Source organism: Acanthochromis polyacanthus, chromosome 4 (assembly GCF_021347895.1).
Source record: "Acanthochromis polyacanthus isolate Apoly-LR-REF ecotype Palm Island chromosome 4, KAUST_Apoly_ChrSc, whole genome shotgun sequence".
Taxonomy (NCBI): domain Eukaryota; kingdom Metazoa; phylum Chordata; class Actinopteri; family Pomacentridae; genus Acanthochromis; species Acanthochromis polyacanthus.
Window position 1 is genome coordinate 21201812 of NC_067116.1, and position 25073 is coordinate 21226884.

The window sequence follows — 25073 nt, forward strand, 5'->3', positions numbered from 1 at the left end:
TATATCCTTCATTCATCTGCACAGCTTGCCAGCAGCTCCACTATTTGAGTGGCTGTTGACATCAGTCTGGGCTGCGCTTGTTTTTCCTGGCAGCTCTGAAGCAGGTACAGTATAAACTGGAAAGACAGAGAATGTAAGAAACTAAGAAAGAAAGAAAGAGAGTATGCACTGGCAGGATTTGCAGACAATAAAGTGGTCAGACTACGGAAAACTACAATTCCCATGTTGCCTAGCTTTGGCAGGGCACTCATGGCTTGAAGCGGGGTGTGCGTATTATAACTTAGAGGGTGTGTTGTATGGAGTGTGAAGGTGGAATGTGAAGGCTGTTGGACTGAGAACAGTGATGTCGAGCAGCTTGTTTGAAGAAAAAAAAAACTGCTCAAACAAGAGACCTTCTTAATGAATCGTCCTTGGCTGTCTGAGCCGAGAGAGAAAGGTTCTCCTTGTTCTTGGTGTCAGAACAGAAATGAGAGATTGCATAATGATGCACTCAACATAGTGAGAGAGGTTTACAGCAAGGAGGAAAAGAGAGAAGATGATGGTAAAAGTTTCAGGGAGGATGCTGAATTGAGAAGCTGTGGAGAGTGAGAGGCTGCAGCAGACAGAGAAGAGGCTGGGCGGTGTGATCTGGACTTAACGCGGGGCAGAGACCATGGCGCTGGTCCTATTTTAACAGCTGCAAGGGATTTCCATTGTAAAATCAGCTGACTTGATGAAAGGAGCACTTGTTGCCTGAAGTTGGAATTGGAAGACTGACCATCTCTGTAAGCCATTATGTTATTGGAGGGCCAGATTAAAGGCAGTTATGTCGTTGAAACTATTTATCTTTCACATCCAGGTTCAGCGTCTAGCGCTCATCGGCAGCGAGGAATTCTTGCAAAGCATTGTGGGATGCATGGCTCTCTGCAGCCAGCATCTGTAGGCCAGACAGGAGAGAGTCTGCAGCTTTGATTCACACACACACACACACACACACACACACACACACACACACACACACACACACACACACACACACACACACACACACACACACACACACACACACACACACACACACACACACTACATCGCTCTCTTTTTCCTGACTTCTGTTTGTCTGCTGTCATCAACTCATGACTCATCTGTTTTTGTCCATCTTCACTGTTTCACCTTCATTATTCCCTTCTCATGTTAAGATTTCACTGATGTACTTCTACAGGACAAAACCTCTAAGTCTGTCATCTCACACAAGGAAACAAGTGCAACATCAATATTTTTGAACTAATGAGGTGTGACAAAATACAAGGACGTTGGTTGCTGATCACAGGATTCAGCTGCCACACAGTAATGAGGTACATCATGGTGTTGACCAACATGGGAAAAGCAGCAAGTCAATTGATCTTTTTTGCTGTTCTCACAGGTGGGTTTCTGGCTACAGTCAATTGCCATCTGTAACAGAATGAATTCTGAGGACTTGCATCAAGTTTTTGGGTCTGTAAAGGATTATATTTTTGTGACAGCAGGCATCATTTATGTTCACAGTGTACTCACGCAGTTAATTGTTGAATTTAGGGAATTTAGTAACATTACTAGAAATATGGTTCAATTTCAAATTTTTTATTAATTTTATTGTATAAAAGCAAGTCTTACCTAAAGTAATCTGGCCTGACACCAGAGAGTGAACTTTTTTTGGTTGAGATTGTGATGAACAATGAATGAGAATGCTCACCAGTACCTCAAAGGATTTTAGTTTGGTTTGTTTGCATGTCTTTGAAGCTGAAAGGGGCATGTCGGCACCACATGACAAATTGCAAACACGGACATGTCTGTCTGTGAAGAAGAAACTATAGTCTCAAACCAACAAGAGGAATGAAAAAATATAATACAGACTAAAAGCAACACAGCTGTTTCAGCCAAAGCAGGAGGGAAAGCTGAAAAAAATGGTAATGCACAAGTTAATAGGTTTATCAATATCACTGCCCAAACATTAAGGCACAAGTGGATCTGACTATAATTATAGTTGTGTATTTCATTAAATTATTATGTTGCAGAGGGATTCTTAAGGCATGTAATACAACTTTCATTTTATTTTTTCAGCCACAACTCTGGCAGCGTTAAACAGTCTTGGAAGCAAGTAAAGACCAAGAAGAAAAACATAATTCAAACCAGTAAGTAGGCTGACTGCAAACATTATAAGGTCAACAAGTACAAGGCTTTGGTGCTTTACCAGTTTCTGTTTTAGGAATATATTGCTATTCAAAGCACTATAAAAAATGGCTTTGAAATTGCTTATAGCCAACAGGGAAAAAAATAAAGCAAGAAAGACTGGAGTTACCTTCACTAGAAATCTGTCCCTCATAGCTATGCTCATCAGGGAAAGAAAAGAGTCTAGACGGACTCTAAAAACTACTATACCCGCGGAGCTCTCTCACCATCCATGCTCCAAGAGATCTTATAGAAATGCTAATACTGCTGTTCAGGAGTACTAATTGATCAGTAGCTTTTAGACATACTGATCTGTTGTCTTGAAATTAACCAGCTCCGGAGCAGGTCGAGTGTGCAGTTACCATGGTGATGTACCCCCGTAAGAAGCAAACCTCTGTCACTCACCTCCCCTGTAAGGCTTCCAGGTGTAGAATTTCCCGCGGAAAGGAATGCTATCAAAGTCGGAGCACTGAATCTCTCTGAAGTCTCGAGAACCTGCAGGACACTCCTGCAATATCCACAAATGTACACACTCATATGTAGGCATGTACCGGAGAAAGGAAAGCCGACACACAGGACCAATTAAATCAAATAATATTCCTGATTTTGATTACGGTGTGTTGACAAACGGATGCAAGAGAGCAGCAGTACTCACATCAATATTGCAGGACCTGAAGCGCTTTCTCTCCCCAAGACAATACTTTCCACCAATGGTTGGTCTGCAGTGAAAAGAGCCAGTCAGTCACATCTGAGTAAAGTTTTACAAGATCTAACCTCATCACATCACTACACATCAGCTTCTGGCCTCGACTGCCTGCCTTCATCTGTGTTTCCAGTGTCAGATTTATTCAGTTTTTTGTTGCGTTATTGTCTCTCCCAGACCATCAGGGCAACAACGCTGTGTTTTAAAAATAGACCTTAGAGGGAAGGTATAAACGCAGCAGTCAAATGGCTGCGTCTGCTAAACTTTCAACAAATTCAAACAGTATGGAACCCAAGAAAATGTGATGCTCAAAAATGATACAGGAGAACAGCGTTGGCCTCAGATTTGGGTCAATCCATTCTCAGTTTAATCAATTCAAGATGAGGCATCTGGTGACCGTGATTCAAAAGACTTGGCTGTTTTGTGATGATTCACTGCTGCATGCAAGAAGGTCGTGAATTTAGATCGTAGGACTGATGTTTTCTGGGTCGAGTTTTCAGGGGAGAGGGAGATTTTTTTTTTCAGTTTTATAATAACTGATGAAGAAGCAGAATTTCATGTGTGATTAACTTCCCACACTGATTTAATACAAATGCCACTGATCCACTATATTGAATAAAAGCATCTCCAAAATTGTAAAAAGTTTGTGTAACTGTTGTACTAACTGTCGCTGTAGTGTGTGACATCCTTCTTGTTTCAGCACACACTGCAGGACTAGGTGTGTCTATCCTGTGTTTTTTTATATTAATATTCAGCTATGATCTGGAAAGCCTCTGGAAAGCCTCTTATGAAATTACTAATAAATTTACTGCTAAGTAGATGAAACAGAATGCTCTACATGACATAGGATAAAATAATAACAGATGAATTTCGATGAAGTCAATGCGTATGAATGGAATATCTAAAAATATTACAGTGATATTACAAATTACACAAGACTCTCTACATTTTATCTTCACCATAAAGTACCAACGTCCCTGTTAGGGACATTACAGCAATATGAACTTATTCATATCTCTGTTTATGATGATTACATTTCCTGTGCACGTTTTGTTGCTTATATACAGTATGTGGCATAATCAACAACAAATTTCACTATTTGGCTGGCTTTTGATGTCCACAAAATTAAATTTATTACAACTGTACTCTGTTTTATGGATGTAAACAGAAGATCACTAGGACATACTCTAATTCATTTTCTCACTGGTGCTTTTGATTTCCTCCTTTATGGCCTGAAGTGACTTTAGCTTTACCATAATTGTTAACTGCTTGATTAAAAGAGTAATAATGCATTTCAGACTGGTCACAGGTCAGCTCTGTACCTGGGGCTGTCACAATGTCTGACAGAAGAGGAGACTCCACCTCCACAGGTCCTGCTACACTCCTCCCAGGGAGACCACAGACCCCAGCCGCCATCCACGCCCTCAGGACGAGTCCCATACGCAACACACACCCTCTTATAGCACCACTGCAACACACACACACACACAGACACACACAAACATTTAGACACTGCAGATACATGCACATTGAGTCACTATCAAAGAGTTAACGACAAAAGCAGCAGTTACCAACTGACAACCCTGGCTTTTTTGTTTTCAAATTTAGTTTTTCTGGATGCTTTTTTTTCCCCTTTTCAAACGGTTAATCTGACAAGAATTTTTATTGGAAAACATGCCACCCAAAAAAAACAACAAAAAACATGATTCAGCATGAAGACACGTGCTGCATTTTTATTCTTGTAAACAACAGGAGAACCAGTCCCATCATCACCACATATGCGATGTTCGCGATGAATACTTTGAACATGATAGCCTAACTTTTAAAAGTATAATATTTTCAGCATTTACCCCTTTCTCTATGGTGTTGGTCTGACAGATGGTTCCCTCTGCAGCAGGAATGCTACTGGTGATGCAACGGTTGCTCTTACTCATGCACCAGAGTTCACTGCAGACTTCCTGTGAGTGTGAGAGAGCGAAATTAAGAAAATAAAACACTGGCAATAGAGAGACACAGAAAAGAAAACTATGAATAACTGTCAGTCTTTTTTTATACATGATTATTTTGGAAACAAGAGCAGAAAGACTTGTTCATCTTTCTCTCCTCTCCCTCTACAGCAATGCCTATAACACATGGGGTTATGTTTTACTGTGTACATATGCTCTGACCACATAGTATCGATAATAATGAGTCTATAAAGCTGTTTGCTGTTCCAGATGTCCATTCACTCTGAACCTGGCCTTGTAAAACTTGACCATGCAATAAAATAAATGCTCTTCAGCAAAGGTACTGCAAGATGTTTTAAATCACAGATTTGAAGAGAGAGCCAGAGGAGCATGAATCAAGAGTGAGCTTTGAAAAATAACTTCCTAAGGTCTATTTGATGAGCTGAATGTAAAAATACAACAGAGAGCAAACTGGTGCAGTTGGGACCATATAGGGAGCTTGAATACATTTTTAAACTTGAAAGAACTTTTGTCAGGTCTGAAATGTGACACAACCAAGCAGCAACCTCCAGAAGTATCAAAGTCTGCAGTTCCTCGAATGTCCACCAAAAGTCAGTCAATCCCCACAGACCTCCATGCTAAAATGCCATACTTGGAGCAGAAATAAATACGTTTATAGTCTGGTACAAAAAAACAGTTATGGGCTCTACAGCTAATTTCCCCATTCATGACAACTGGACGAGAGGCAATGTTGTGAAGACGTCACCCGTTTAAATTATATGGATGCTTAAAGATAACTAAGAGCACGGCTGGTTTGACCGAAGCCTTCATAGGACAACCCATGACCTGCTTCAGCTTCACTCACGCTCCACCTCTGTGCTCATTTTTGGATTAAGACAGCCAAGACTGAGACAACAGGAGCCACAGAACTGATCTTACAAACTGTTCTCAAGGAAATCTATGGGTGATGTCACACAGGGTTCGTTTATACAGTCAATAGACACAACCAATGAGCCTCATTCAAATCCACAATAGCAATCCAGTTGCCTTGATTCAGGATGTTTCCTTCTTCTAGAAGCTTGAAAACATTTGTGGACAAAAATAAAAAAGGGAAAAAACTACTTAGATTATCTTGAAGTCCTTATATGATGTGTAATACTTCAATTTTATGCCTTGTTTCTCTCTTGTTACATGGGATTTGCAGTTTTTTGTTCAATATATTTCATTTAATTTCAGAATTTAGATTTTTGTTATTTCTACTATTTTTTTATCATTTGTGAATATCTTTTTAACAAATGCTGCAGGTATATTAGTGATGACGAAATCATACCAAATCCATTGAACACAACCTTCATCATGCTTTTGAAAATAAAATGTAGTATGCCTTCTAAAATTCACATTCACTCATAAGAGCTCTGTAATTGGTGAGCTTTGGTGACAATTTTGAGACTTTTCTCTAGAAAAACAGAAAATCTTTTGACAGCATAAGTGTCTGTTGTTGACTATAAAACCTTTTTTAGCGCATTCCATCAAAAAACTATGACTTTGCTTCAATATCTTCCCAACTGAATTTTATAGAGAAGGTACTATAACACAATATATAGAAATATCGCATTTTAAAACGTCAAATACTATGAAAGTAAAGCATACGTTGAATGGATTTAGGTGACGTCCACATACTGTACTCACCGCATATTTACACTGTCGAGATCTGATGCCATATTGGAAGCGGCACTGCTCATCTGCATCGTAGGCCTGACCTGGTGCTGTGGTGGGATACACAAACTCCTGCTTTGGGGGGACATTGTTCAGACAGGAGCCCATGCCTGAGCTAAACAGGCCAATCAGAAGAGAAGAGTAAGATTTAGAATAGCTGGCACTGTTTCAGTTGTTTATTCTCAGACTATATCAGGTTTTATTGAAACACAGGATACAGATCATTAAATGTAAGTGGATTTGCCTGCTGTCAAGACCCGTCTGTGACTTGGATGCTTCTCTGACCATCAAAAATGTTACATCAACATCCAAGAGCATTTTTCTTTCTCAAACCTGCAATTACCAAATTATTTGTGGTGGTGGAGATATCTGATAGGCTCACTCACTCCAAGAAGCTGGTGATGTAATCCCGGCTGCAGGCGGACCAGATGAACGGGTTTGTCTTCATGGTGATGTGGTCAGCCATCAGCTTGGCGGTCTCCTGGCTGCGGGGCCCACAGGCATTCCCCATACCGTCATGGTTCATCCCAAACCTAAAGCCCATGATGATACAGTGACAAGATTTTGAGGCCATGTGGACGGGTAATAATCCCTGCAGCAGCGATGGGGACAGTGGAAAAAAGATCACTGTGGATAACCGAGAGGGATCTAAAGAACACACATATGAAAGATTACAGTCCACAGCTGTCAGAAGAGTTCACTTTTCAGCGACAAAAAGTCTGTGACCGGATATTTCTTGACTGAAATGTAATGCCTGGCTGTTTTTTTAATTGGACATCAAGTCAGGCACTGATTTACACCTTGCCATGGCCTTTTAAATTTCAAAGGGGCTCAGTTCCTTAACTTAGATGGAAATATGTTTGAAGAACAATCCTGTAGCCAATTTATGCTGACTTTCATTAAACTGGAACTCTGTATAATATAAGGTCAAGTTTAGCGCTGCAATCAGTCGATTAATCATTTAGGTCAAAGGTCAATTGTCTTTTAAAGTAAAATAACTATTTTCAGATGAGAGGATTTGCTGCTTTACTCTTTTAAAATGCAAACAAAATATTTGTGTCTACTACTTTACATTCTTTCTTGATTTGTTAATGTGGTAACAACTTTTGAATTCTGAAAAAATATGACCCTAATACAAATGCTCTTGGTTAATAAATGCGTCATTTTGTCTACAAAATGTACTAAAATGGCTTAATCCAAGAACCCAGTGTAACTTAATCAAAATGTTTGTTTTACTGCATCACCTCTGAGCTCAGTGATGTTCGTCAAAATGCAGTGGAAAAAACATGTGATTAGAGAAAACCAGCAGAGCCTCCAGACCAGGACTGAACTTGACAAACACAAAATTCTGTATAGAAAAGGTTTTACCCACAAGACTATTAATTGTTGTGGTCCATCTTTAACACGACACGGTGAAGGGACAAATGAATGACACCATATGCAGATGCAGACGCTGATAGAGGCCAACTTGGTGTCTGTTTGTTTTCCCTGAACATTTATTGCAGACAGTGATAACTCACAGTAGCTGTGTCTGAGCCTGACACAGAATGTCCTGAAAGCTTTTCATCCCCCAGCAGAATAATTTATGTCGTGTCTTTTCATGTGGGTACTCTTCATCACGAACAGGCCTGCATTTGATTTAATACAACACTGTGATGCCAAAACAATTTCTATGACAATTAAAAACAAGTGCTGATTGTGTTCGAGTCAGGAAGCAGATTGTATGTTCACACAATAATTAACACACACTGCCTAGTCATATTGACAGCACAGTCTTGAAGTCTGAGAGCTTTAAACTACCTGTGCAAACCATTAGGAAGGTAGTACCGTCATGAATCCACCATCTGTCCTGATACTTCTCAGTGATGTTTGCATACACAAGTCAATGGGATACAGAATTATTGAGCATAGGGCATTACTAGAACATCTCTTAATTCAATGTGAATCCAAGCAAAGTTATGCATGTAGGCTGACAGAATTCCTGGTGTCTAAATGATTTAGACCACCTATATCAGACAAATGGATTAACAAAGTTTCAGTGTCATCCGGGGTAGCGATATAATAAAAACAGAAACATGTCCAGGTGCTGCAGCAGCCCCACATGTAACTAATTCCACTGTCTCTTTAAGAAAATAAACAACTATTAACACATTCTCAGTCCCAGCTGTAAAATGACTCATGCTGCATAAACTTTCTCTGGAAATGGGGAGATGTGATCTAAGAACAATCTCTCTGTGGATGGAACAATTACTTGTACCAGACCCCAGCAAAAGGTTCGAGACACCTCAGGTATCCCAGATATATTATGTTTCAGTCTCAGCTAAAAAAGGACCATGAATCAGGGTTTCTGTTTTTTCAGCAGGACAGATGCTTGGCAACACAGAGCTAGGAGCTTCTAATACTCTCATACTTCAATGCGCATGATCTCCACATGCAACACTGTGGAGTTAAACCCTGTCCTTAGGGTTTTAAAATGTAGAAAACAAGACAAATTTTTCTTTGAGACAGCAGACATGTGGGGGATCCAGGTGTTCTGAAAAAGCAACTATCTCCACTGGATGTATTTTCATATCTTACTCATTAGATGGTCCCAGTGGATGCACTCATTCAGTTGGCTAGTCAACGGCATGGCTAAATAGAAATGACTAAAGGTGAGGTTTTGAGTGTAATTCTTCTGTTGTGATACCTGACACTGTCATGTGGTACTCTGATTTTGACAAAGTAACTGGAATTTGGTAGCATTTAACAGGATTTTATTGAGCGAGAGAAATAAAATAAAATATTTACGAAAAAAGAATGTGACATCATTAACTAAAAAGCTTTTTTTTTTACAACATCTACAAAATCTGTAGATGTCTGAAGGTCCAGGAAATTAAAACTGAGTCTGCTACTCACGTATGTCCAATCTCATGGGCGATGGTAAAAGCTGTTCCAAGTCCGATGTCCTCGTTGATGCTGCAGCTCCTCTCTGGCTCACACATCCCTCCTACTGGAGCCAGACCTGTAACAAACACAAACACACACAAATACAGCATATAAATATAAAAAACATTACATTGTATAAGACACACTGACTGAATCTCAGAGTCTGAGAGACTGAGATATGATCAGAATCAGTACTCCAAAAGTACTGACAGTCTAGCAGCAAGTGAAGCAGCAGCTTAGTATCTTGCTTGCTCTGGTTTCAGCCAGATTTATGTTACATTGTTATTGATAAACAATGTACTTTCTTGCAAATACAGTCACACATAATCTGTATCATACTTGTGCATGAAAGAGTGTGTGTGCTCTTGTATGTCAACTCTGTAAGGATCAGTATGCGTTTTGGGTCTTGAAAAACGGCAATTTTTGGAAAGCAGGGACGTTTTAGTGGCTCCTCTCTTTGGACTGGACCTTCTAAGGGCTCTTTAAGAAATATGACTGGTTTTAGAGTTCAGGATACAGTAAATTTTAGAGCCTGTTTAGGGTAAGTGTTAGGTCTAAGCATGTAGTTGTGATTATTCAGCGGGATTGTGTATCACGTCGGAGAGGAAACAACAAGTATAGAAGTGCAATTGTGCATTTGTTTATGTGTGCGTGTGGATGAACGTTACCTAGGGTTTCACAGGGCTTGTTTTTTTGGATGCAGATGTCGTACCTGTAGATGGGAGGGGAATAAACAAAAATGTTGATGTCCGATAACACATTCAAACTCAAACAGAAACATCAATATTTAGTGTTTAATCAGAACTTATTATGGGTACAGACACGAACAAACACACTTGATATGAACTTGCACACACACAAACACACACACAACCCCACACCAAACTACAGATTGAATCCAGCGTCATCTGTCCAGACAACTTCCACCATCTGCTAAAACCAAATTGTTCTCCCAACGCCACCACTAAACCCACATCTTTAAAAAAAAAGTTAAGACATTTATCTGTTTCGATGCCTCCTCTATCTGACAGCTAACCCTCCTGCAGCGTGAGTTTATAGCACATTCTGGTAGAAAGAATAGGAAAGTATTTGTAGCCGCTCTGCCTGGCTCCATTGCATGCAGATGACTCTGACCAAACCATGCTTATGTTGTTCGCTGTTGCACATTCCTCAGTCAATAGCATCAGTGTTTTGTCTGTTTAATATGCATCCACTACTTTTGACTTCGTTTGCTTCCAGCAGAATCTGTAACAGAGTGCAGTTGGAGAAATGAAGGGACACCTAAGAGAAAGCATCAGTCTGCTTTGATTTCTGCTCACTTTCTCTTCATTCAATTTGGGCTGCGTTTTAAAAAAAAAATACATCTGTCATTGTCTCTTGCTCCTATCTCATATGTAGCTTTCACATTTTCTGTCCAGGTGCTGAGCCGTGCAGAGAGGCCCCCGCTACTGTCACCCCAGACAGGACAAGATACAGCCCAAATCTCCTGGACTTGGCATAATGACAGCCTGTGAGCAGACGGGCTGGGAATGTACGAATTCAGCTCGGAGGAAACACTGCTTTAACCCTGATAGGAACAAAAAGCTGCAGTAGGAGTTTTGTTTTTGGCTCAGCTGACTGTGTGCAGTTTGCTCTAAATCACCCTTATCTGTGTATGAAGAAAGCTACAGAACAGCGTTGCCGTTCTAATCGCTCATCCCTGTAAGACAGGCTTTTCTTTTTGTATGTCTGACCTGGTGATTAGCACAGCGGTGTCATGGTGAGCAATGCCATTGTCTGGTATGGCGTTCCCGTAGCTGCTCCGGTGCTGGATGGTTTTCTGCCACTTACAGAAGCTGTCCAAAGACTTCCCTGCATGGTGGTTGATCTCTAGTGTTGGCTGGTGGAGAGACAAGAGAGGGAAAACAGACTCAAAAGCAAATTTTTTGGGGAAAAAAATGAGGTATTTCAGTCTTCAAAGGCAAAACAAATCAATTTCATGAATTTACAAAGACACTTCATTTAATAAAATAAGGCTCTTCCAAAATCAGCAAAGAGGATGTTCCAACAATCACATGAGGGCCAAACAATGCTATGATAACCCATTCTCAGTCTTCCTGTATTGCAGTGATTCAGGCTTCTTTTCCACCATAATATGTTAGTCTTTCCGCCCTGTGAAAACTATGTATCTCTGCACCTTTGTAGTATTATGAGGGTGCAGAGAGAAGGAGAGGAGAGAGTGCGCTGGCCACAGCTGGCAAGAACTCGTAACCCAGGAATGCATGTGGTGACATAACTAGTAATTGTCTCATCCCACAGTTCCTCGTTTCTGGGCCCACCGCTGGCCTCATTTTTCTTTCCAGGGGCAGCCTGCCTTTTTCAGATCTGGAAACCAGCAACAGAACCACTCAAAGAGACTCCTCTCAATCCTGTCCCGACCTCAACCTCAACGGTCCATAGAGTAAGAATAACAACATTAATACTGCCCACCGCTAATGATTCTAACATTTGCTTCTTTACTTTGTCAGATAACGAACACATCCGAGCAGTAAATTACGGGACTAATTTTGAGGCAGTATATACAGTATGAATCAAAAATGTTCCCTAATAAGACAGCTATAGAGGAAACCTCAAAGCCACACTGTAATGCCCCTGTAATTCAGTATGATTCATCTGTCAGAGCGCAAGAAGGCCACACCGTCTCACCACATGCTGTTAATGGCAGACTAATAAGGTCATTTACTAGGTAGTCAGATGGCTCAGTCATCTCCTGAGCTATGCCGGTAAGGTCATGCACTTTTTATGAGCTGAACTCCTGCCTTGTGGTCAGGTGTGGCTTCTCACTCTGTGTCCTTTCTGACCTCCAGTCACTCACTTACATCATATAACAAGAGTGTCCAGATATGCTCTGTGAGACTGCCCTTGGGCAAGGCGGTGGTTTGTGCTAAATACTCAACATGAAAAACAGTTACAATGTCCCCCATGTTCTCCTTCCTATATAGCAGGAGTGTCAAAATCATTTTAGTTCAGGAGCCACATTTTGCCCAATTTGATCTCAAGTGGGCCGTACCAGTAAAATCACAGCATAATAATCTATAAATAATGACAATTCCAAATTTTTCCCTTTGTTTTAGTGCAAAAAAGTACATTCTGAAAATGTTCAGATTTAAGGAATTGTCTTTTTACAAAACATTATGAACAACCCAAAATTTCTTTAGAAAAATAAGTTCAGTTTCAACAAAATTATGCCTCAGTTTATCATTTACGCATTACAACTTACAGATCACAAAGTGTCTATACAGTAAGAACACATTTAGCCACAGGCATCTGGAACAGAAATGATGTAGTATTTTACTTTATGTTCAAAACCACAAAAGTCAGACAAAAAAAGACAAAAAAACCCCCAACAAAAACAAGACAAAAATATTACCAAAATGAGACCCAAAATGAAAAAAAAATTAGACAAACGACACAAAACAAAACAAAAAATAGACAAAAAATTGGCAAAAGAAAGTTATAAAGCGACAAAAAAATGGACAAATGACACAAACGGATAAATTTTACACAAATGACAGAAACAAGGTAAAAAATGCCAAAAGCGAGGAACAAAACGCCAAAAATACAAACAACACAAACGAGACAAAAAAAACCACAAAAATGTCAAAAACGATACACAAAACAATGAATAAAACAAAACACAAAATGACAAAAATAAGACAAAAAACACAAGCGAGACAAAAAGGAAACACAAAATGACAAAAAAAACAGAAACAAAATGAAAAAACATGAGATGAATGACAAAAGTCAGACAGGAAACAACAAAAACAAGGCAAAATGTTATAAAAATGAGACACAAAGCGACAAAAGAACAATGAGCAATCTTGTATTTTACTGTATGATCAAAACAACTTGTCATGATTTAGAAATTATTTTAAATTTATAGTTTTACAAATGTACAATCTGCAGGTAATGTCTTCTCTGTAAACTTTACGCTTTACAAAGTCAGCCCATGGGCCAGATTGGAATCTCTGGAGGGCCGGTTTTGGCCCAGGGGCCGCATGTTTGACACCCCTGCCTTATAGCATGCTACCATACTATCACTAATGTTGTGCATATATGTAGTGTTAAATCAAATTATTGGGCAAATTAAACGTTTGACCTTTTGACCTATGCTCCTAGATGAAGAGTCATGTTTTTTTACTGAAGAAAACATGAATGTGTTCCAGCATTTTATGGCACACTACTAATGTGGCTACAATATACTGGTCAGTGACAAGACCAGACCTCTTGTAAATATAGAGTCTGACGATGTTCTCTAGTACTTTAAACACATTTAGGTTTCTGCATCCCCCCTTGTGAAGCAGATTTAGACGCTCATGTAAAACACATCAACGTCTAAATCTATCTTTGAGATTTACTACACCCTGGACGTGCGTCATAGCAATGTTCAGAGAGGTCACTGTTTGCCGCAGAAACCAGCAGGACATTCACAAAGCAGCTCTGTCAGACAGGTACAAAACTCCCCTCATTTCTCGACTTTTCCGCCTTTCCTCAATCATCTCTCTCTTCCTTGCTTCCTTACATCCTCTCATTCCTGTCATTACAGCTGCCATTCACAGGACCCACTTACACACTCAAGAGTCCACCGGGAGCGGCGAGGAAAAATACACTTAAGCCAATAATTTGACACAAATAACAAGCTCACAGACGCTGGTCACGGAAGTGTTTGATGGAGTCTGGACAGAAAGACACAGAGAGAGCGGAGGATGGCTGTAAAGCTTATTACAGTCGCTGACAAAGTTGATTTACCTGGTCTTCCATGAGCAGGATGAGCCGTGTCACCACAATGTTGACTGCATTCCCCAGGCTAGAATCCTGGAACAGTTTGGCAACCTGACCTCCAGGGAAACAAGAAAAGACCAGTCTTAAAAACGGCTGATACACCAGTTGAGCACATTACAGTCGAGCTTAGACAACACGAGGGGATAGAAACATGTGGGGAAAAAACTGAAAAATGGCAAAACCTAGAAAATCAGAGTTCTATAAAACTAATAAAAGACCAAGTCACAGCACATTGTGATATGTGTGTATGTGATGTCTGTGCATAACAGCAATCTAAGCATTGGCCTTCCAATCATCAATTCAAGGAAGTCAGGCTATAATTGTGCAGCGATGGCTAACTGTTTAGTGGTAAGGGCTTTCTTGTGTTGGGCACCTACCTAGACAGGCTTTAAGCTATAATCAAACACTCCACAAACAAGACAAGTCTGAGTGTACCAGAGTTTAAAGAACCAACAGCAATAAAAAAGACCAGAGCTGAAACCACTCTTAGCCCTAAAGCTGCGCTCAGACACTTGTCATTACTGCTGTCTGGTGTAATTTGCTCCATTTCGCTTCAAACCACTGAGAAGACACTATTAGTTTGTGTGATTTTGTAACAGTCCGGATGCAACCTGCTTTGTCTGCTGACCAACCCTTCATTAGATACATTCCTAACACGTGTGTGTATGGTTTTAAAGTGATTAACTGTGTGCGAAGAGATCTCCATTGACAGAAATACTGCAGACTATGACATACAGCTCAAGCTTGCCTGACTAAAACATGTGGTCTCCCTGAGGAGCAACAGGGCAAAGTCTACACAATTGTATTTTGTTTCTTTCTATAAACATTATTCATGCAACTAAATAGGCCTGCATCTTGTTTGTTTCAATTTATTGTGTTGCTTTGGCACTTAAATGTATTAACAAGTTTATTTCTGAGTAATCCTTGGCTGCGGAGAAGCACGAAAACTTATTTGTGTCACAGAAGACATTTCTGTTCCTTCCAGCTCTTCTTTAATGTCGTAAAATGTTCACTCCAAGCTGTTTCTTTGTTTTGTACAATGCCAAGTAACCAAACCACCATTGGCTGATGGATTGCTGCTGAAATCTTAGAATAGCTGCACTATATAAAAACAAAACATGCTGACCACATCTTTTCAGTCTGATTCTGTTAGCGTGTGAAACTTGGCATGAAGACAGAAGAAAGAATTTCCCTCTTGTATTCATTAAGAAAAACTCTTGGAAAGTGACTGTTTAATGCTTTGTGCGAGTATCTTTTGTGTTGTGACACTTACAATATTCATGACAGCCAGGATGTACTGCTCGATGTCCCTGCGACCATGGTAACCCACCATCATCTTGTCAGCTACCACCAGTGTTTCCACGTAGCGCTCCCGGCTGACTGAGCGCTTCAGAGGCAGCTGTCCACGACCCACATGATGAGGAGGTGTCTTCAGAGTCCGCTGCCACCAAGACGCACCTTTCATTGGCTTCTCATCTGAGGTAAATCACATTGAAAGCATGTAGAAGAGTGCCATGAAAGCTCAGCAGCCAGTTTAGCCAGTTACCCATTAAAGACAAAATCAATCAAATAACTCACTGAAAGTTTTAATTTGGCTTTGATTAATGATAATTAGCTAAAAACACGTGAACGAACAACCAGAATGATGTCTGAAAACACTGCACATGACGGTAGAGCAGAATTAAGGCACAGCATTACAAAATAGCTCTTTTTTTAACTTTTATTTGTCAAAAGATGGTTTTCTGAACATACTTGTGCTTTTTCAGCAACGCCCTGTAACTACAGACACGGTCACGCCCAATCACAACTGGGAACTCAAACACAACCACAATCTTCTGTTGCTGGCTGGTTTGCAAATCAGCCTGGAGCTGTTTACTGCTCCAGTCTGGACCTTACTGCTGCCACTAAAAGGATAGCGTATCTCTCCTCTCACCAATGACTCCACAGGATTGGCCTTTGTACTGATGACGAAGTGACGACCGCTTGTAAACCACATGGGGGCGCCCCTCTGCTCTCTCCCCCTTCTCCGTCCCGGTTTGGTTATCTGGTGAGACAAGGGGTTCAATCAGGTACTCCTCTCCCCCTGCAACAATCACCCCCTGCTGCAGAGAGACAGATTTGAAGAACAGAATAGAATAGAATAACAATTGCCATCATGACACAAATATCACAAACAGTGCAAAGATTAACCAAATCTGTACTTATTATCCCAGTTACATTTACTGCCAAAAGACCATTACTAAACACAATCACAAAGTTAACACACACAAAGGAATCCATTAAGGAAAAGCCTGGAGCTGATTTTCATTTGTCTAGGTTCAATATATACTTTTATAAGTGACAATAACTTACACCTGTAATAATGTGATATCATCGAAGTTGCATAACCCCTTACCATCCAGTTTTCTTTAATTCACTTTAATAAAAGTAGCTTTAAGATTGTTTACATCTACACAAATCTTCACACTCAGCATTTCTTGTTTTTAAACACAGCATGATGCTATTGTATAAAATATTCTACACATTTTCATCCCCATTTCCCCAAAATTTAGTCAAGTAGAGTTGACATATTTGGAAACTTTTTGATTATTATTAGAATTCAAACATTTGGCTGAATAGCTTGACTTTGTAATGACCATGTTGTGCAGCTGTTACTAGCTGTGAGTTTTTGTACTGCTCATGAAATAACATCACTTACAAACTTAGAAGAATAACACAACACACAATATAAGACACCTATTACATGATCACAGAAATACAGAAAACTCCATCCATCCATTGCAACACGAGGTCAAATATTTCTTACAGTCTAGTAAGTAGTGGAGTTTCTTTTGCTCAACTAATATTTCCTGAATCAAGAACAAACTTGATTAATTACATCAGCTAAAAGATCCCTGAAATGATAAATGAATCTTATTTTTGCGCAAACACAAACACACATGGACAATAATATGTCCCATGACATTACTATTCAGTGCAAGTGAAAGTCTATGTTCATGTCAGAGTATTCAACAGTCGTTTAGTGACCCTCATATTTATACGTGTTAGACCTGGTTTGATGATAGATACTTGAATTTCCCTTGGGGTCAATAAAATATCTATCTATCTATCTATCTCTCTATCTATCTATCTGTGTTCAGACTGTTGCTTTATAGACACTGTCTCCTCTCACAGGGTCCTCTGTGGGGAACTGAACCATCTGAGAAGAGGATCAGGACCCCATAGAACAAACACACGTGAGAGCATGAAAGAGTGAATGAGAGCGAGAGAAATGAGAGAGTGAGACAGAGAGCGATACACTAACACTTCCTTTGATTCTGCTCAGATGTGTTGGCCCCAGTCGGAGCGAGTGTCTCCCCTGGACTCGCCGCGGCAGCTTTCAAAGTGCTTTTAATCCCATAATAAAGTTAGTGATGCTCCTCTGGACACACAGCCCGCTCGCGGTGAATGTGCTCATGCTGGTCTGACTAACAGTAATTACGTGTGCGGCTTATTAACGCTTTGTGAACACATCTAATCCTCAGCTGTGTATACAACTGTTATTGTGGGGTCTGCTGTTTGTAGTGAGAGGATACACAGATACACGGTGCTATGAATACAGCAAAAAAGCTTTCAGCCAACAAAATGATGCATCACAATTCAGAATATCCAGCCAAGCGCTTCAGATGAGAACTAACTCTGAAGCAGCAACAAACAGATGCCAGGTCTCTGTTGTGATGAGCTGTGATGACTTCATGAGAAAGGTAAATGAAATGGAACTGATGCTTTTCTAAGGGCTAAACATGTCTACTTTGGAAAGCAGAGATTTGACTTAACAATATCCTATATTTCCAGATCGCCTTTTAACAGCCCAAAGACAGCATGATAGAACCTGATGCACTGTAAGTAATAGGTAGAGGCTATAGTTCTCAAACTTCAAACAAAATGCTTCTAAGACTGTCTGACAACATCCACAACACAACAAAAACCTGTCAGAATTAGACGGGCAACTTCTAACAATTTTCTTGTAAAGATTATTTTTTTGGCATTGTGCCTTTATTCAGATGGTGCAGTGGCCACAGGAAATGTGAGATAGAGAGCAAGGAAATGACATGCAGCAAGAGTCAGGTTGTGTGGAAGTTGAACCAGGGAAACAAGTGTTAAGGATATTTTAGTCAGGACACCCCTATTTCTAAGTATTTTTATAGCTCTCTGAAGGCCACTTTATGTGGTGATTCACCAGGTGCTTGGAGGTGAGAAAGCAGGCAGATTTCTTCATAAAACCTCTTTCAACACTTTCCGTGTGTACAGCCGAGTGAAAGACAATCAAGTGTGCAGTGTTATCGTCCGTCATTTCCAGTTTCTGACATGTAAACAGGGTTCACATCAACATCCAAAACATTGACGGGGAAAATGAATTCCTTTTGTAACACCTATTAATCAGAGTTGGCACAAACAAACTCGGACGGCTAATGACAGCCGATGACAGCATTCAACTTAACACATTTAATAGATTCAGTATTATTTTTATCCTTTACACAACTGACTCCCCATCAAAATACTCCTGTTGACATTTGATGTAATCCTGACACTTTTTTCCACCTTGACTATTATCTCATATGATTTAAATATGGCATAAAAACTAAAAGGGAAATGGGGATAATACTGGATTCATTCACGATTAATGTAACCCCAAAACAACTGTTAAAGGCTTTTGCAGACTTAGAAATCTACAGTAGCATCACTGATATTTTTCACAACATCATCTGCTACACTACAAAATCTACAGAATATGAGGTAAAATGACTCCTTTACAAAGAATCCCTCCTTTGAGATAAGGTTTAAAAGGACCAGACCAAAAGACCACACCAGTGAGCTTGACAAAAGATTAAAGCTGACACGAGGATTCAAGGTCTGTTAAAATTTTATGCTTTGATGTTGGAATCAAGCGTTTCTGATCCCTTATTTGCTGAGCCAACGCTGCTGCTGGTGCTGACCTCACTCAGTGTATTAGCTGTGGATTAAGCTGGGAACTTTCAGTCTTACCAGGCCGTTACAGTTGCTTAGGGCAACTTTGCTGGAGTGCGGTTGGTCTTGGAGATGTCCTACGTAGTGGCAATGGGGAGAGTAAGGGTGACTCCAGGCTAATCGACCCCTCTTCCAGTACTCTACCCTGAACTGCCGGGACAACAGGCCTCCCTGTAGCGTCAGGTTTAGCAGGAAGTTGTTCTGTGACGTGGACAGCTGGTAGAAGAGCTAAAAGAACAGCAAAAATGAAGTATATAAGCACATAATATATAGATCAATATTTTCAATTTGTTAAAAGATGTGTGAGTAAAAGGACAAAAGAGTGAGTTAAATTATTTCAAAAGCATAATACAGAGTCAGGCAGCTTGTCTTCAGTGCTGCGTCTTCTTCTTTGGTGGTGTTGAGTTTTTTCTGTGTCCAGCATCTTGCCATTAGGTCCTACACGGACTGGGATGGCAATCTCATACTGGCCCAGACTGGACAGGAAAGCAGCTAGAGAGAGAGAAACATAAAGAAAGTGCTAAATCAGTATCAGAGTTTGACTGAATAAAGCCAAAATTCTGCTTAATCTAATTGACTGTAATTAAAAGCGGTTGAGGATTTGGGAGTTGCTTATTTTGAAATATGCTATAGGCATTTTTATTGAGAGACTAACCCAGTTGGCAAAGACAGACTTGCAGACTTGGCCCATTGCTGACAAGGCCCCTCCAATCCCAGTAACCCCTCCTTCGTGAGGCCAAAGGGATGTTGCCATGGTTACCGTGAAACTGTATACTTCCTGTCTGTCCCAGTCTGTGCCGGGGCCCTGGTGGAGATTTATTGTCCAAACACACACAGCTCCAAACAGCCAATGTCAGCTAACTAACAGGGAAAGGTCACCGGCGAATGAGTCCAGTTTTCATCAAACCTTTGGTCTCGGTTGCTGGAGAAGCAGCCCCTTCCCACACAGAATAAATACCCAGAGATCAGAGTTCCCTGGTACAGACTTGGAAAGCTCTGTACCAGGAAAAATCTCTCTGTAGGCAGCAGATAACTGTGACTTAAATAAACAGCAAGCACAATTAGAAACATTGTCTTCACACGGACCTCATATGGTTATATATGTATTTTTAACATCGGAAGGCTGGTGGAAAAACAAGCTTATCGTTCAGTCGTGAGAACTTTAATGGACAGAATCTCACTTTCCATTGAAAAATGGTGATTGATTCAGCATTTGTCTGCAATTTAATTTCATGTTTAATCTCCTTACATCTTCATGTTGCCAAAACACACTTCCAGTAAGGGTTTGAGAAGGTGTAAAGTTTTTACTGGAAGTAATTGTGAAACTATGAAAACAGTATTGGGAAAAGCACAGACCATTTAATGACTGCAGTTTCTAACTAGAAAAAGATTTAACACTTTAAATTAGATTTTGAACAAAGTCACTGTTTTGACCCTTTTTCAGGCTGTTATTTGTCTGTCAGACATGTCATCTTAGAAAGTGCCATTTCCGTTCCGTTTCCACCTTTCCTCATCACCACACCTCTAAAACCACCACCACCCCTTCTCCCTTTAGTTGCCCTTTAGCCATTTTTCTCTCCAAAATCATTAATTATACTGTTACCACCATAGCATCTAAACTCCTTTTGTCTCATAGCCCATTTTTTGTTTGTTTAAAATCCTGTTCTGATCCAGTTACCAATGTAAAATTTGAATTTAGCTTGAAGTACCTACAGATAATGGTTCAAGAAGGCTATCACTTGAGTAGTAAAAAGATGCCTGTCAATATTTTCTTAGCAATTTAATGGAGGTAACTTTGAAACTGTGCCAGCAAGAGTCGCTACTAGCAACAGATGCTTCATCTGAAACCAAGCAAACACTCAACTAAGACTAGCTAACAACAGCACATTTGCCTACACACAAAGAAACGTTCATTTGAAGTTGTGTTTCTTTTGTGTTGTCACCTACTACATAAAATTCCAACCTGTAGTCTTTTACTGCCTAGTTTTGTCGTATTCCAACACAAGAACACTCAATAAGAAATACTCTAGCTTTAGCAATTAGCTAGCCATATGTTCAACAGTGCTCAGCTGACCTCTTAGCAGTTTATTCGGAACTTGGTGCTGATAATGTCTTATTAGATATCTGTTTTTTGATTGTACAAACATATAGTGTTTTGGTCTCTGTAGGCTGATTTCATCCAAGAACATCAGGGGAAGTGTCTTAAGTGCATTCAAGAACATCTGCATAGTTTTTCCAAATACTGTTATTACTGTGCTAAGCTTTTTCAGCATGGTAGTGCAGCAATGTTTTTGTCAAAGTTTTTCAGGTTATCATTACACTTTGAGTGGAAAACACAGGTGGAAGGCCATCTTATCTGGCCCTTACATTAAGAAATAATTAGTGTAGTGATGTATTGCATAATACAAGACAATCAGATAAGACCTAGTGGGTGGTTTATTAGCAGAACTAAGAGAAATTAGGTTCAATATCAGCCAAATCAGTTGCAACCTAGAAGCACCATGACAAAACCTGAGCAACCTAAAGGAATAATCCATGGATGTAAAAAAACAAATCTGTATATAGCCTGAGTATTGATTTGTTTTTTACTCCAAAGCTCCTGTAATGTAAAGGCAAGAAACACTCCAAAAAATTTATTCAGTTAACAATAAAATTTTACTTCTTCTGCTCAGTTAAAAACAAAGTTTTAAGGCCAGGTTTTTAAATATTGTATTCGTTGTTAACCCTTTGTCGGAATCTCTCAAACTGACATCTACATTTGAAAGACAGGCTACTAATTTAACTGTATAATCACATGTAGCAGAGAAGAAGAGCAAACCATATTTGTGATGTTTAAAGTCATCTGCACATCACATCCAATATGTATTCTGAATGAATAATCAGTTATTAGTAATCCATTATTATTTTTTGGATTTGGACAAAAATATCTCCCTGCTATGGCACAACCTCTGAACTAGCACTATGAAAGAGAAATATCTCTTTACGAACTCAAATTGAAGAATTAACTTTATTTGTCCCATGGGGGCAATTCAATCTGGGTAGAGCAGTTGTTCACAGAACAGTAGCAACAACTGTACAATAGTAGTAGCAGCAAAAAGCCTACAAAGCCAAGAAATCCTGTTAATGACTACTTCAAATGAACTCCTATAATGGACACGGAGGGTACCAAACCCCATGAGCTCCATTCATCAAACTTCCTCAAAGCGTTACCTTCGTATGTGCACTGAGCTGTTTTCCACAACACATCCATCCTGCTCCCACAATCAGGCAGGTGGTATTAGCATTACCTTTGAAGCACAGGAAAAGCTCCTGGAGAGAGACTGAAGGGAGGGTGTTAATAAAGCAGATATAAGTCACCTCCGTGGGAGAGATTAATGAGACCTCACACAGAATAAGCTGTAATGAGAACCAGCAAAACTAATTAGTCAGCAGCTTGAAGTAAAGATTTAAGCGGAAGTGTTCTTACAAGCCTCTTCTTCCAACCGGTCACTTTTGGTCGTACAGACTTTATACTGTCTGTTCATACCACACAGCAAATACAACACATGTAGCTATAACATCTTGTCTTGATTTAAAAAATGTAAACAACAAAAAACTGTGACTCCACTATTTAACATGTCAAATTTGGATGTTACAAACTCAAAACAACCTTAATTAACACCTTCAGCTGGAAGCAGTGAGATCCAAAAGTGGTTTAAACTGTTAGCAATCTTGTTTGTCTGATGGCTTATGTTGTTTCCCCATAAGAACAGATACACACCAGATGTTAGTTCTTAGCAGCAGTGTTATATGGCTGTTGTTTGCAGAATTAAGCCATCTAAACACAGCATGTAAAACAGCTTGTTAATCACATCTGCATGGATTCTGTTTGCCAGAACACAAGAAAGTTACATGCATGGTTGAAAACAATGACAATAACTTCTCTTGTTTTTTCACATTAAATATTTTATGTTTAAACATCAGATTTTTTTGGAGTCATCCAGTTTCAAGACATTTAAAGACAGAGAAGAAATGTTTCTTTTACAGCTGCTTTCAATCAAAACTGTTACTATTTGTGTAAATAATTTCTTCTACCTGGGCCCACCTGATAAATCTGATGCACTAATGCATCACAGGTAACATAAAAAGAACGACAAATTACTCCTGCTCTGTCCTTTCTAGTAAAATCTGACAGTATAAACTAGAATATATCAGATGTTTAATCTTAACAGGCAGCAAACTGAGGCAATAGCAACTGCGCAGTAGAAGCCAAAACTGCTTCAGAATTTGAAACTGTTAATCAGACATCAAAACAATAAGTAAAATGGCAGTGGAAACGTGCTTGCTAAATTTAACCGGAGAAAACACCCTGACCAGCAGGGTCACATACTGAAGAGTCTGTGCTGATAAATACACCCCTGGTTCTGTTATCGCCAAATGAAAATAGTGGAAGGAAGTACTCTGGATGGAAAGCGGCCCTCCCTCCATGCCAGACACACCTCCACAGCACCTCAGGCCAAACACTGCTGCTCTGACTCTTTTGAAGCAAATACTACGGGATCAGGAGAAACCTGTAATTATTTATTTTTATATGTTTTATATGCTATGTTTATGTGCCTTTTTGTGCCTCTCCTGTCTTTCTTATGTATGCCAAGTGGGTGGCCCACATAGGGAAGTGATAAATACACACATATAGCCAAAAGTATGTGGACAACCCATTTGAGTTCTTTGCGTCCTTTCTGTCTGGTGGGGCTGTTTTCATGGTTTAATCCATTTATTCCACATAAGAAATTCCAGGTAATGAACTGGTGGGCTAGATGAATCTTTTGGATGGCTGTCATTTCGATAAACTTAATGAAATAAATTTGTCCCCATTATTCTTGCACGTTTGAAAATTGCAGAGCCTGACTAAACAACTTAGAAGTCCCCAGACCGTGGCTAACTGCTGTGCAGCTGAGAAGATGAAGATCACGTCGTGAAATTCAAATAACAAAACTCTCACTACTCCAGCACACTATTTTAGACAATCCTGTTGTTCCAGTTTTGCTGCAATAATTTGTGGTAGACCTTTTTTTGTTTGCTAACGTGACAATGCCAGATGACTTTGTGAGTTTGGTGTGAAGAATTTGACTGCAACCCTGACCTCAACCCTATTCAACCCCTTTTGGACGAACTGGAAAGTCGACTGCAAGCCAGGTCGTATCGTCCAACATCATTGCCTGACTCCACTAATGCTCCTGTGGCTGAATGAGATCAAATCCCTGCAGCCAGATTCCGAAATCTTGCACAAAGCCTTTACGGAGAAGTGGAGGCTGCTAGCCACATACTGTTTCTGGAATAAGATGCAGTAATATTATTTTTTTGGCATAATATTTGAGTGTCCATATTCTTCTGGTGGCGAATCAATGAACACTGATGGAATTTATCAATGGTGATTCTCATTTCAAATGCAAGAAAAGACTGCATTGTTGCATTTTTTCTGTGCATCACAAGTGAGAAAAGTGACTGATTAACTTGCATATTCTATGATGAACGAGGATATTCTATATAGTTAAACAGAACTGACTTTAATACTTTAGCTCATTACACTAGCTTACTTTGCGTGTTTTTTAAAAGCACAACAAGAAAAGAGAAATATAGAAAGTGCTCAAGAGGCCTAAAGCTTGCCTGCATATTTGTGCTGTTTGTCTTTTCAAACAAACACAGAGACTAACTAAATATACTGCGAAAAGCTGGACACCGAGTAAAACCAGCAAACAGCATATATTTCTATCTTCCTAGCAAGGTAT

General features: G+C 39.8%; 1 protein-coding gene across 3 annotated transcripts in view; it reads right to left on the reverse strand.

Moving 5' to 3' along the window:
• The window catches only part of adamts10 (ADAM metallopeptidase with thrombospondin type 1 motif, 10), a 56086-nt gene that overhangs the window by 20885 nt on the left and 10128 nt on the right, over positions 1-25073 (reverse strand). For 2 of the 3 annotated variants that reach the window (XM_022201537.2, XM_051947543.1), the window contains exons 3-16: positions 19658-19797; positions 19324-19533; positions 16232-16400; positions 15572-15774; positions 14266-14349; positions 11211-11356; positions 10146-10189; positions 9448-9553; positions 6939-7085; positions 6526-6667; positions 4741-4848; positions 4213-4358; positions 2843-2906; positions 2593-2695 (exon numbers count right to left, since the gene is read on the reverse strand). In XM_022201537.2, coding sequence (XP_022057229.1) covers positions 2593-2695; positions 2843-2906; positions 4213-4358; positions 4741-4848; positions 6526-6667; positions 6939-7085; positions 9448-9553; positions 10146-10189; positions 11211-11356; positions 14266-14349; positions 15572-15774; positions 16232-16400; positions 19324-19533; positions 19658-19797 — 1812 coding nt within the window. Of the gene's footprint in view, positions 1-2592; positions 2696-2842; positions 2907-4212; positions 4359-4740; positions 4849-6525; positions 6668-6938; positions 7086-9447; positions 9554-10145; positions 10190-11210; positions 11357-14265; positions 14350-15571; positions 15775-16231; positions 16401-19323; positions 19534-19657; positions 19798-25073 lie in introns of those variants that run through there. The other variant, XM_051947544.1, reaches the window with a different exon arrangement.